Raw genomic sequence first — 13,763 nt, forward strand, 5'->3', positions numbered from 1 at the left:
GAATAAAAAGTTGAACTACTGGACATAAGATGTCTCCCACCTCAAAAAGTATCCTGTGTTTGCACAGTGCAGGCTTCACATATAACAGTGTAAGTTCCCTATTGAGCCAAAGTTCATAAACTGAAAACAGTCTTCTTGTGTCAAACTCTGAACACATGTCACTGCAGAATGAAAGTTGAACATGAAAGAGAGGAAGTAACATATTGTTCAGTAGAGGGAAACTTTAATATTGTCGACAAGTTCACTGTAACATCGTAAACTGGTTCAATTTAGCGGTGCTGCTTTAAAGCTGAGTTGATGGAACTAAACGTGAAAGAATTGTCTAAATCCTTTGCAAGAGTTGTTATAATGTAAATCTAACTGAGCTAATTTCACTGAACTTGAAAAACTAAAAGAGCAGATTTTAAGTTGCAGTTGAAGTCATAGTCGTGAGGAATTTGTTGCTTGGGCCACTTTTTCTCCAGAGCTGGTTCACACTCAAGCATTATGCATGGCTGTATCAGTAGAAGTGGATATTGCATTTTAAGATGGCTCCCCTGTCATTCAAATACACACTTAACAATGGTATGAGATGATTCTACTGGTATAGTGCAGCACGCCAAGAAACACAGCAATGTGCCAGCAAAGGCAGAGAAGCTAGAAAACATAGATGTAAACAATGTAGGTTTGAAAATCTCCTTTGCAAATGATTTCTGAAGATGGAAATGTTGTGATGAGCATTTTGTTGAGTGAAACTGAATATAATCATCACTTTTATGTTAACAACAAAACTCCACAGTGGACCATGAATCCTGTGGCAGCAGCTGAGGTCACTGCACACAATTTTCAAAATAAGTCAGTTCTACTTTTAGGACTTCATCTACTTCCATATTATTTTTGGTAAACAAGGAATAAAGTGCATATAACCTTTCATCTGCAAGCTTCTTCTTTTTTTTTGTCAAATCAAACAGAAAAGTCTGATTTAATTTAATGTAAGAGACACATAAGTTTGGATCAGGTATGTTTTCAACAAACTACAAGAAGAAAAGGTATAAAAAAAATTGTACACCAGAAATATTTTTCTATTTGAGGAAATATTCTTTTCTTGTAGTTTGCCGAATGAACTTTGGACCTATTTTTTGTTTCTATATCTGAAGTGGTACATACTCTCTGTCTCTAGCTTCTTTCTGCATGAATGAAAACCATAATGCTCCTTTCTTTAATAAACCTATTCATATGTAACAGATTGCAGATTTATGTTTTTCGCAGGAACAAAAAGCTTTGGGTTGAGTGTGTTGAGTGAGTTGGAAAGTGTTTTTGGTTCACAATAAAATATATTCAGAATTTATTATTATACAGCGGCCTGAATTGTGCCATCCTTACTCATAATCAACATTTCTGAATGATGTGGGCACCGAAGCTTTATTTATGTAACTACTTCCGGATTTAAAGCATCCTCTGTAAAACAGGTTAGACTGCTGTGCTACCATCAACACTGACACAACAAGGAAGTTGTGAGCAGCCTGGTACTTCTGATAAATCACAATTACAGAACTTTGCATTGACCAATGCGAAGCTTTTCTTCCCTTCTATCAGGAAGAAAAACCTCCAAAGGACGTTTTTGATCGAGTGTGAGATCACCATTTGCTTTGTCTACACTTTGTAGTGCAAGTCTCCCAACATGGCGATCCACAGCTCACACACAAAGTGCTCTGCTGTCATAATCCTGATGGTCAACAGCTTCTGTGCTTTCTCACAAAGTAAGTTTTAAATTTACTCCTTTGTTCAGATCAAAACTTAACCTTCCACAGGAGACGTTTTAAAGTTTCTGGAACTTATATAAATGCATGATAATTAAAAATCCAATCGTTTAGTAGACAGTATGAAGAGCAGAGCTTTTTATTGTAACAGAGCCACATCAATTCATTTATAAATATTCATATTCGTATTTTATTGTTCTTTTCAGTTGCCCATGAAGTCACCTATTATATAGGCTGCTTTGAAAACAGCACAGCTCAGGTACTGTATGAATTTGATGGTAACGAGATTTTGTACATAGATTTCGAAAGACATTCAATCGAATACACTCTTCCCGTGTTTCTCGTGTTTGACCCAAGTAAAGTATTTCAAAATTTGAAAGTGTATAGCAATGGTTTAAAAGCCAAAAGAGCATGTCCACCCGCTCTGCAATACTGCAAATTGGAGGCAAGTAATCCACCAGAAGAGAAAGGTAAAAGATATTTATTTAATGTTGTGCTAACATCAACATTGATCTTTATTGTGACGGGATCGATACAATAAATTCCTGACCGTTTGTAATTGTGTTTTAACCCACCAAAGACCCTCCTGACAGCGTGATGTACCCAGCAGAAGAAGTTGAGCTGGGAGTTGAAAACAGCCTCATCTGCTTGGTGAATCATTTCTACCCACCTTCCATCAAAGTCAGCTGGACCAAAAATAACCATCCTGTGTCGGAGGGGGTATCCCTCAGCCGATATTATCCCAACAATGATCAAACCTTCCACCAGTTCTCAACCCTGACGTTCACCCCGAGCGAGGGGGACATTTACAGCTGCACTGTGGAGCACTCAGCACTGGAGAGCCCTCAAACAAGAATATGGGGTGACTTGAGTTTATCTTTAAATATAAAAACTATTTTATGACGTGTTGTAAAAATACACATTTGTTACTAATTCTTGTTTTTTTTCTTCTGTTCTTCCACAGAACCTGAGTTCAGTCATCAAAGTCTTGGACTCGATGTTTTCTGTGGAGTGGGCCTGAGTCTGGGCTTATTGGGAGTCGCAACTGGAACATTTTTATTTGTCAAAGGACTCCAGAGAGAGTAAAATTTTTGCCGTAGATCACACACAATAAATTGTTAATGATTATATACATTAATCTTAAACAAACACAATTATTATAGAGTGCATTTTGGTTTTGAAAGAGGTATAAATATGAGGAATGCAGTGGTTATTTCTGTTCAAGACAGAATGACCCTATAGGTCTTTTGTGCAAGCATCTTATTGCAACCCAAAGCTATGTTTTGAAATGAAGCAACCTGTTGTGGTTGTATAAACAATCTGGTACTGCAGAAGAGTGATTTACTTCAGATTATGCTTGTGGTTTTCACACCTCATTTCCAACCATGAGTCAGAACAGTTGCCATGAAGACACAGGTTGCAACTTCAAGGAAATAGCAATTTTAAAGAACAACACGGGACAAATCCAAATTTGAACTCAACCCATTATCTTAAACCTAACCAGGGGCACTAATTTAGGTAACTACTCATGGGTTGTATTTAAAAGCAGGAAAAAAATATTTCCTCATCACAGAAAAGAAAGCAAAACATCAGTAGTGTTTTATAATGAAAATTACAGGAGGACATGTGTTGATAAGGCATTGCATATGCCAGACTATATTTACCTTCAAAGATATAAAGAGCCGTCTGCATCACATACATATACAGAGTGGTAGCAGATTTACATGTGTTATAGAAAAGTGGATGATAGGTCTTGGCAGCTCTCCATTCTAGTTAGTTTAGAAGTGTTTTAATTTTACACGGTGAAAACTACTGCGTCTTTTATTTTGCATTTAATTTTTCATTCATTTCCTTTATACTTCATGTACTGGTGTTTCTGTTTATCCTGTAGGCTGTTGCAGAGTTGTTTATTCAAACATTATCATGTAACATGCCTTCTGTTGTTAGTACTGTGCTGTTTCTACTTTTATAAATTATCTTCTCACATGTGAAATTAAATAAAAATATGTATTCTATAGATCTCAATAAGTAAAATGTAAATGCATGATATATTATGCTTATTGGTGTCTTGTTAGTTAGCATACTGCTGACCAGTGTGGTGAACTTTTTAGCTGGCTCAGGATACTTAACCAATATGGAGTGTTGGGTCAGGACACGGAGACTTGGAATTTCTTTAACAGAACTTTATGGAAGTGGGAGGCATCAGGTAAACAGGCACGATTGCTTACAGTCCATAAATCCAACACATCAGGCATATGTGTGGACGTGTGTGTGTGGTCTGTACAAAAAGAGCAATTAACATTACTAGATAATGTTGCTTTTTAATAAATTAGCATGATTATAGCACCATTGCTTGGAAATTAAATCTGTAAAAACGTTTGTTGTGATGTGTGATTCATTCTACATGATATTCAAAGTGATTTTAACTTTCCTTCAAGTTTACTTAAAATACTTTACATGTCAGTAATAAATGATTTAAATCATGACTTAGATAGATAGTTACTTTATTAATCCCACAAGGGGAAATTTTTGCACTACAGCAGCATTATAAGTACAGGAAAGCAATAAAACAGAGTAAAAAATATTAAATATAAAAATGCACAGTATATACAATAAAATAGAATAATTAAATTAATCATCATTGACTTGATATGAAATTGGAAAAATTATTAGTAGCCTAATGAACGATGACACAGGGAAAATTCTCAGCATAGCATTGAAAATTGAAACTTGTAACAACTTTGTCTATGTTTGAAAAAGGTTTTCCTCACTGTCTGCCATTATCCACCTTAAAATGTGAAAACAAATACTCCACACAGGGAACCACACCAACATGACATACCTGTTCATAAAACTGTTGAGCAGTCTTCTTCGTGTTTCCAGTGCAACATTGTTTTGGTTCCCATTTCAGTTTGTCCTTTCTAGTTTGTCAACCATGCATATTTACAAGTTCCTGTCTCTGTCGTGTCTGTCCCTGCTTTTTTCAAGAGCAAGTAAGTACCATTAAAACAAAAAGCTGTTGTTGTTTGTGCTGCAGTCAAAGTAAAACATAGACAGTAGTGATACTGCCTATCCTTACAGTTTGAAGACAAAAAGTATTGACTTTTTAAAATTCTAACATCTGTTGTGTGTGAGTGAATAAGTAATGAACAAGAATATTTTGTATATCACCAAACACTTGTTTGTTTCATGTTACAGGTGCTCTCTATGTTTAAAGTTTGATTTGTTGCCAGTTCACTTCTCCCCATGATTACGTTTATCTGGAGCAAATCTACTTCAACAAGGTGCTTCTAGGCCAATACAACAGCACGTTGGGAAAGTATATCGGCTACACGGATAAAGGAAAGGAAGTTACCGATGAACTCAACAAAAGAAAAGGGTTTTTTTGAACAACAGAAAAAGAATGAAGAGTCGTGCAAATTCCAACTCACACAAATCTTTGATCACCTTCCAAAATCTGGTGATTGTGCTGACACATCTGAAACTCTGATAATGCTTCAAATTGCAAAGCCTGCAAATTACATTTACTATATGTTAGTCTAGTCTATGTCTTGCTTACTGGTTACGAATACAATGAAAGAAGGTAAGAGATGAGAGATTAACTGGGTTACAACTTTGTGTTGAAGAGGGACCTAGAAGTAAATAAAACTGCATATTTTCTAAATTACAGCATAAACAGACATGATCAAAGTTTATGAGGAAATATATTCACACTGTAAATATACTCTTTTACAAATCAAAGATCTGCATTGAAAATGTTACTTAAGTAAACGTTCACAAAGTATTAGAAGTAAAAGTAATCCATGCAGAAAAATGGCCGCTGTGACCATCGAAAAAAATCTGCTGGCTGAGGTAAGTTTTAAGTATTTTGCATAAATAATTATTATTTCCATTATGGATTATTCTACTGTTCCGTTCTGTGGTTAACAGATTTTCTTAGTTTGTAGATATCTGAAAATTGCCATCACAATTACCCAGATCCCAAAGTGAGACCTTACAATACAGCAAAATGTATTTTGTCCAACTGACAGCTCAAATCTCAAAGTTATTAAAAACAAAATTAAAGTTAAGTAAGTTCCATGTTGCACCACTGAGTTTCTCTAGTAATCCAGAGCAGAAAAACCAAACATTGGCTCAAGAGAGGGTCTTTTGTGTTTTCAGTTTCGTGGCCAATGTACATTCTCATAAGCTTTTAAGGGGAGGGTGAGGTGAGGTGAGGTGAGGTGAGGTGAGGTGAGGTGAGGTGAGGTGAGGTGAGGTGTGTTCAGTTGGTTGCAATCTGCAACTGCACAACTAGAAGCCACTGCACACTGGTTCTTTGAAACAACAAGCCTTATAGGTTAGCCTGTTATTCAGGCCTGCTATTTTTATGCAATGGCCAGTTTGATGCAGATAAAAGTTGATTTGATGTTGATATGGTAAACTTGCCAGCAAATAGTTGTCTATTTCCACAACCTCTCAGATACATTATAATTCCTTCTGTGTTTTTGTCCACCTGTTGAACATTGCGTAGTGAACAATGGGTTTTTAGATTTTTCAGTCAAAAACAGATGTTTGCTGCCTGGAAACAACACTAAAAGTCTCCTAACAAAGAATCAAAGCAGTATGGATGCAAGTTAATAGTCACAGTCATGGTTACTATTTTCACAGTATTTGCTATGTTATGATATAATTTTTGCCACTTTAATAGATACCGGGAGGAGGACTGCAGCTGTTTTAATTTTAATTTTAATTTTAATTTTAAAGTCTGATAACGCTCCAGATTACAAAGCCTTCTAATTAAATTTACTATGTCTTAGTCTAGTCTATGTCATACTTACTGGGTACGAGTACAATGAAAGAAGGTGAGAGATGAGAGATTAACTGGGTTACAACTTTGTGTTGAAGAGGGACCTAGAAATAAATAAAACTGCATATTTTCTAAATTACAGCATAAACAGACATGATCAAAGTTTATCAGGAAATATATTTACGCTGTACAAATACTCCTTTACAAATCATTTTGTCAATCAATTTAGATTCTAGTACATGCTTGGAAGGGGAGGGTGAGGCGAGGGGTGTTCAGTTAGTTGCAATATGCAACCACTAGATGCCACTAAACACTGCTCCTTTGAAGCAACAAGCCTCAGCAATTTTTTCTGAGGCATTTTTTTTTTTTTTTTGCTTTTTTACTATTAATAAGATAGTAATTATTTAATTATGTAAGTATGTCATATTAAGTGTACATTATCCTGTATTTATAGGTCCCTCTTATAAGTAAACTTGTCACACTGGAACTGTTCTTCCCCTCATTTTCTTTGGTACATCAGATGTACAAAAATACTTACAACAATAAATTGCAAAGCTGTAATCTAAAGTGTTACAGAAACTTCTCATTATAAGTGTATAATAAGTGGATTAATTAATGACATTTAATAGTTTTGTCTTTGGGTATTCTCCTCTAGCCGAGCCCTATGTCAACCTGAGGTCAGTTAAGGCAGCAAGCAGCAAACATCCAGGCATGCTCGTCTGCAGTGCTTATGGCTTTTATCCCAAAGAAATCAGAGTGACCTGGCTGAGAGATGGAAAGAAAGTAACATCTGACGTGACATCCACTGAGGAGCTTCCCAATGGGAACTGGCTCTACCAGCTCCACTCCCATCTGGAGATTACACCCGAACATGGAGAGAAAATCAGCTGCATGGTGGAGCACGCCAGCCTCATGGAGCCCAAGCTTTATGACTGGGGTAAGAGAGTAAGAGAAGGTGGAGGGGATTGATTTACTGTTTTATTATTCTTTAAATTACAATGTGAAAGTCAACACTACCAGTCATAATTACAGACACAGCTATGTCTGAGTTAATGTAGCACCTGTCGTTTATAAAAGGAGCCTGTGAGGTTATTGTGATTTCTAATCAACAATTTGTGACTCTGTTCTTCTTTCTGTTTTTTTCTAGGCCGGGAGTTGGTGCCTACAAATTAATTTTGCCTGCCCCTTTGCTGAAAAATGTATTATACCAGCAAAAACTTAAAGTTATTGAAAGGTGGAATCCTCTCAGCAAAATGGTACAAAAATAAAGGTTTTTACACGCAGGCTGACATTATGCTATATATGTACAGGGATAATCTGTTTTGTGATGTCATTAAAAGTTAACTTTTACTGAAGTTCGAAGATTTGTTTTTGAAAGTATTAAGGAAATACAGTTTTGTTGGGAATCATGTTTTACATCTATTGTCACTAGAAGCCTGACATCTTGAGTTGCACAGCGGGTAATTTTCCTTGGGCCACTGAGGTTTATCGATTTAAAAATGAGAAAAAGGAAAAGTGAGAACCATTTAATTTAGTATGAAAGAAATTATGCTGATTTAAAAGAGCTATTGTAATTATAAAATCTCTCAACGAAATTAAGGAAAACCAAGCAAGATGGGCTATCTAATTATTACCTACTTTGATTTGTTCACCCTTTAAGCAGAAATTGTTTTGTTAGTGTCAGGAGTTCAGTTTTTGTCCTCCGTTTTGCCCCCGATCAACTCTCCTCCTGTGTCCCCTGTCTTTGTCTGTGGCCACGCCACTCACCTCCCATGGCCACGCCCCTCACCAGTCCCAGCAGATGCAGCCACTCACCCCTGATCACCACCTGCAGGTGTGCTGCATCTCCCTGATCACCTCCCCAGACTATATGTAACCTGCCCCTGCACAACTCTGGTTGTCGGTGCATTTTTGTTAGCCACCCGTCCGTCCTCTGTCTGCTCCCCGTCCGTCTTCCGTCTGCTCCCCGTCAGCTCTCCGTCAGCCCTGTTCCTGTTCCCGTTCCTCCGGCCTCTGTGTCTCCTGCGGATATCCCCCGTCAAAATCACCAGTCGGTGGAGTTGCCCTCCCGGCTTGGAGGATTGTTGACGCCGTCCCTTCCGCTGGTCTGCCGGCTGCCCTGTTACCCGTGTCCCCCTGGAGCTGTCGGTTGAGTTGCCCTCCCGACTGGACGTAAAGTGGACACGCTCAGTGCCACCTTTTTGGTTTGTAGCTTTTTGTTTGTTTTTTTGGACAATAAAGACTGTATTTTTGGAATTTGAAAACCTTGAGTTTGTGAGCTTGCATTTGGGTCCTGGAAAAACACCCCACCACATAACAGTTAGTGATTGTTATGTTGTTGTAGAAAGGTCTGAAGACCTGACTGTGAAAGATATCATTGTTTTATCAGTTGAAAATATATATGCAGCACTTAGCTTCAAATAAAATTATGGTGACCAGTGTGATACAATAGTCAAAGTTTCATTCATTTGTTAATTCCTACAAGTTATAATGATCTCATGATGACAGATGATGTAAGGAGTCATCCTCAGTTGGATGCTGTGGGGAGACTCTACACCATAATGTTTTAGCACATAGGGAGGCAGCACATAAATCAACCTCCACCACCCCACTAATGTGCAGAGTTAGGGCCACAGAATCATACAAAGCCCACTGCAGTACACCAACAAACATATATACAAATCACACACAAATATACACAGGAATACTGTTGGGTAGTGAGATTGAATCAAGCATGATAATAAAATAAAAATTTGAAACGGATAGTGCCTCTTAATAGATGGCATACTGAAAATATTGCAAACAGATGCTTTTCAAGACCTTTTTTTAGAAGCCCTGCAGCTTTCCTAGCCTCAGCCACTGAGCACTCAACCTCCGAGCCCCCCTGAGTGATGATATGTTTTCTGAAATACAAACATAACAATGGAATAGAAATCAAACATACAGACATCATGTAATGTACCATATTAAGTATGCTGTCTATGAACAAGTTAGTGACTACTATTATCACAATGTCTACAGAAGATTCTTGTCAATACAAATAAACTTGCTTTCTAATACCGTGGAATTGTGTAGTTAACATTAGTACATTAGTTTAATGAACTAACAACAAGGTACTAACAGAGAAAATGCCCTTTGACCATATTAAAATGTTACATGAACTAACAGACCAGGTTATCTATCTGGTTTAGCCAGCTTAACCAGTGTAGATAGATGTGTAGATAGATAGATAGATAGATAGATGTGTAGATAGATAGATAGATAGATAGACAGATAGATAGATAGATAGATAGATACTTTATTAATCCCCAAGGGGAAATTCTTTTGCTACAGCAGCATTTATAGATACAGGAAAGAAAGAAAATAACAGTAAAAATATTACATATAAAATGCACAGTAGATACAATAAAATAGAATAAAATAAAATAGAATAATTAAATTAAAACTAACTAAACAATAGTGTGAAGTTTTTTTAGTTTTTTTTTAAAAATATTTAAACAACCAAGAAAAACAGACTTCACTCCAAAATCCATCACAAAACAGTGTTATTGTTGTGTGATGGATTTTGCCATCGGTGAGTTATTGTACAGTCTTATTGCAGTGGGCAGGAATGATCTCCTGTATCTGTCCTTGTGACAGCGGAGCTGGAGGAGTCTTTTGGAGAAAGTGCTCCTCTGTCCCTGCAGCAGGTGGTGGAGAGGGTGGTCAGGATTATCCAATATGGATAATAGTTTCCTCAGCGTCCTCCTCTCAACCACCTTTTCCAGGCTGTCCAGTTTGTAGCCGATAATGGAGCCGGCCTTCTTAACCAGTTTGTTAAGTCTGTTGGTGTCGCTGGCTCCAGTGCTGCTCCCCCGGCAGACCACAGTGAAGTACAATGCACTGGCCACAACAGACTGGTAGAACATCTCCAACATCTTGCTGCACACATTGAAGGATCGGAGTTTCCTCAAGAAAAAGAGTCGACTCATCCCCTTCTTGTAGACAGCGTTGATGTTGGTCTTCCAGTTCAATCTGTTGTCAATGGAGACACCCAGGTACTTGTACTCCTCAACCATGTCCACCTCCTCTCCCAGAACTCTCAGCGGTTGTGGAACCGTCATCTTCCTCCTGAAGTCGACCACCATCTCTCTGGTCTTGGCCACGTTCAGGAGCAGGTGATTTCTTCCCGCCCACTCCACAAAGTCCTCCACTACTGCCCTGTACTCATCCTCCCGTCCATCCCTTATACACCTGACCACAGCAGAGTCATCAGAGAACTTCTGCAGATGGCAGGACTCTGAGTTGTACTGGAAGTCAGTGGTGTATAAGGTGAACAGGAAGAGAGACAGAACAGTTCCCTGAGGAGCTCCAGTACCACTGACCACCGTATCAGACAGCACACTGCCCAGACGGACAAACTGTGGTCTGCCTGTCAGGTAGTCAGCGATCCAGGAGACGGTGGACGTGTCCACCCCCACCACCTGCAGCTTCTCACTCAGCAGCAGTGGTTGGATGGTGTCAAATGCACTGGAGAAATCAAAGAAAGTGATTCTCACAAAGTCACCAGTTCCATCCAGGTGCGACTGAGCTCGTTGCAGCGGGTACAGTAGATGATGGCATCGTCCACTCCCACATGATGCTGGTACGCAAATTGCAGCGGGTCCAGTGAAGATTTCACCAGCGGCCTGAGGTGAGCCAAGACCAGCCTCTCCAGCACCTTCATCACGCGATGTGAGGGCAACCGGTCAGTAGTTGTTGAGGCCGGATGGAGTCGTCTTCTTGGGGACTGGAACCAGGCATGACGTCTTCCACAGCACCGGGACTTCCTCCTGCTTCAGGCTCAGGTTGAAGAGGTGTTGTAGGACCTCAGCAAGCTGGACGGCGCAGGTCTTCAGGACCCCGGGGCTGATGCCGTCAGGTCCTGCAGCCTTGCGCTGGTGGAGTCTCTCCAGCTGTCTCCTAACCTGGCCAGTCGTCACAGAGAGGGGGGGAGGGGGGTCTTGGCGTCGATGGTGGAAGAGCCCTTTAAAGTTGAGGGCTCTGTGTCCATGCAGCTCACCAGGTGGGACAGAGGGGGGAGGGGAGAAGGCAGCAGAGGTGTTTGGGAGGTGTAAGGTGTGGAGGAGACAGATGAGGGCGGTGAACTAAACCTGTTGAAGAAACAGTTTAGCTCATTGGCCCTCTCCAGGGAGCCCCCTGGTTGTCTCTCTATCCCCTTGAACCCAGTAATCTCCTTCATACCTCTGCACCAGAGGAACATACACCTCCCTTACGTTGTTCTGCTGGAGTTTGGCCTCCAGCTTCATCCTGTAGGAGTCCTTGCACTCTCTCAGCTTCTCCTTCAGTTCGTGCTGCACTCTCCTGAGCTCCTCCCTGTCCCCAGACCTGAAGGCTGCTTTCTTCTGATTAAGAAGCACCTTCAGGTCACTGGTGATCCACAGCTTGTTGTTGGGGAAGCAGTGTACAGTCCGGGATGGTACGGTGGTGTGTTCACAGAATTTGATGTAGTCCGTCATGCTGTTGATGTCCTCCCCATGTGGTCCACACAGCACATCCCAGTCCGTGGACTCAAAGCAGTCCTGCAGGGTGTCTTTAGCCTCCTGTGTCCACCTCCTCACAGTCCTGGTGGTTACAGGCTGCCTCTGCACCAGAGGAACATACTTTGGTGTCAGCAGGACCAGGTTGTGATCCGACCTACCAAGGGGGGGAAGGGAAGTAGCACTGTATGCATCCATGGCATTAACATACAATAGGTCCATGGTTTTATTGTTCCGGGTGGGGCAGTTAACATACTGGTGCAAAGTTGGCAGTACTTTATCCAGACTGGTTAAAGTCTCCAGTAACTGCCAAAAATGCACCGGGATGCTTAGTCTGAAGTTTGGACACAGTGGAGTGGATGGTGTCCACTGCTGCCACTGCGTCAGCTGATGGAGGAACGTACACAGCGATAAAAATGGCGGACGAGAACTCCCTCGGCAAATAATACGGGCGCATCCCCACGGCTAGAAGTTCAATGTCCGGGCTACAGAAACGTTCCTTCACACACACGTGGTCGGGATTGCACCACCTCTCGTTCACATAGACTGCAATCCCTCCACCTTTCTTCTTGCCGCTCCGAACAACGACTCTGTCCGCCTGAACAGTCCTGAAGCCGGGTACGGCCGCACTGTGGTCCGGGAAATGTGAGTGCAGCCATGTCTCAGTGAAACACATGATGCTGCACTCCCGGTATTCCCGCTGGGTCTTTACCAGCGCGCCGAGCTCGTCCGTCTTATTGGCCAACGACCTCACGTTCCCCATTAAAATCGTCGGTACTGATGGTTTATATCTCCTCCTCTTCACCTTCAGCTTAGCTCCAACTCTGCAACCCCGACGTCTTCTTCGAAGTTCGTCCGGGATTTCAGGCCTTGCTCTGGGCAGCAGCAGTAGAGGCTTACTCAACGCGATCAGCTGATCACGAGAGTAAACAATGGCCCCAGTCCACTGTGCGTAGCTCAGAATAAAAAAAATTCCTGTCACTTCAAATAAAAATGATCTGTAAACATATCAAAATCCTTGAACATGAAATAGTACAAATATGTGTAAATTGAACACTTTCTGTGAAGTGACTCAACAAGTAATAATAAAAACAACACTCACTTCGCTCATGCATACATACCATGACTCAACTCCGAGTAAAGCTGGCACCATGTGCTGACAGCACAGCTAAGGACCCTTCCAGGACCCAGCAGCACTCTAGGTTGTCCTAACTATGCTTGACGAGGTCATTTGGTACACTGAGAGCTTTGCACGCTCCAGTTTTTGTGAAATGACCTCAAATGACCCTGTCAAAATTTACCAACCAAAACAAACTTACAGAAAGATGTATCAAGGGAAAAGGATACTGCATTACAAGATGGCGCTCATCACTCACATACACACTCCTGTCAGTAGTACAACATTATTCCACTGATCTATCGTGTAACATGCCAAGAAATACAGCAAGCAGAGAAGAAGCTAGAAAACATGGACGTAAAATACGTAGGTTTTTAAAATTTCCATTGCAAATATTTCTGAGGATGGAAATACCGTCATGCAATTTGTCAAGTAACACTGAAAATAATCACAACTATTTTTGTGAACAAGGAAACTCCACAGGAAACCATGAACCCTGTTGCAGCAGCACAGGTCACTGCACACAAGTTATGAAACAAATCAGTTCTGCTTTTGGGACTTAAGCTACTTCCACTTTTAAAACAACGGTAGTGCGTGGA

At 40.5% G+C, this 13,763-nt stretch overlaps 1 protein-coding gene and 1 pseudogene across 1 annotated transcript; both read left to right on the forward strand.

Moving 5' to 3' along the window:
* The first annotated feature begins 1,543 nt into the window (after positions 1–1,543).
* LOC138194245 (H-2 class II histocompatibility antigen, A-U alpha chain-like) lies at positions 1,544–3,756 on the forward strand. The gene is made up of 4 exons (XM_069142830.1): positions 1,544–1,739; positions 1,946–2,209; positions 2,320–2,601; positions 2,704–3,756. Exons 1-4 carry the CDS (start codon positions 1,661–1,663, stop codon positions 2,823–2,825), a joined length of 747 nt encoding a protein of 248 aa, XP_068998931.1. The 5' UTR covers positions 1,544–1,660; the 3' UTR covers positions 2,826–3,756.
* Positions 3,757–3,873: 117 nt separating this feature from the next.
* On the forward strand, positions 3,874–10,431 carry LOC138191576 (DLA class II histocompatibility antigen, DR-1 beta chain-like; annotated as a pseudogene).
* The last annotated feature ends 3,332 nt before the right edge of the window (positions 10,432–13,763 follow it).

The sequence above is a fragment of the Embiotoca jacksoni genome, unplaced genomic scaffold (genome assembly GCF_022577435.1).
Source record: "Embiotoca jacksoni isolate LCO1_2020_lvr unplaced genomic scaffold, fEmbJac1.0.p SCAF_11, whole genome shotgun sequence".
Taxonomy (NCBI): Eukaryota; Metazoa; Chordata; class Actinopteri; family Embiotocidae; genus Embiotoca; species Embiotoca jacksoni.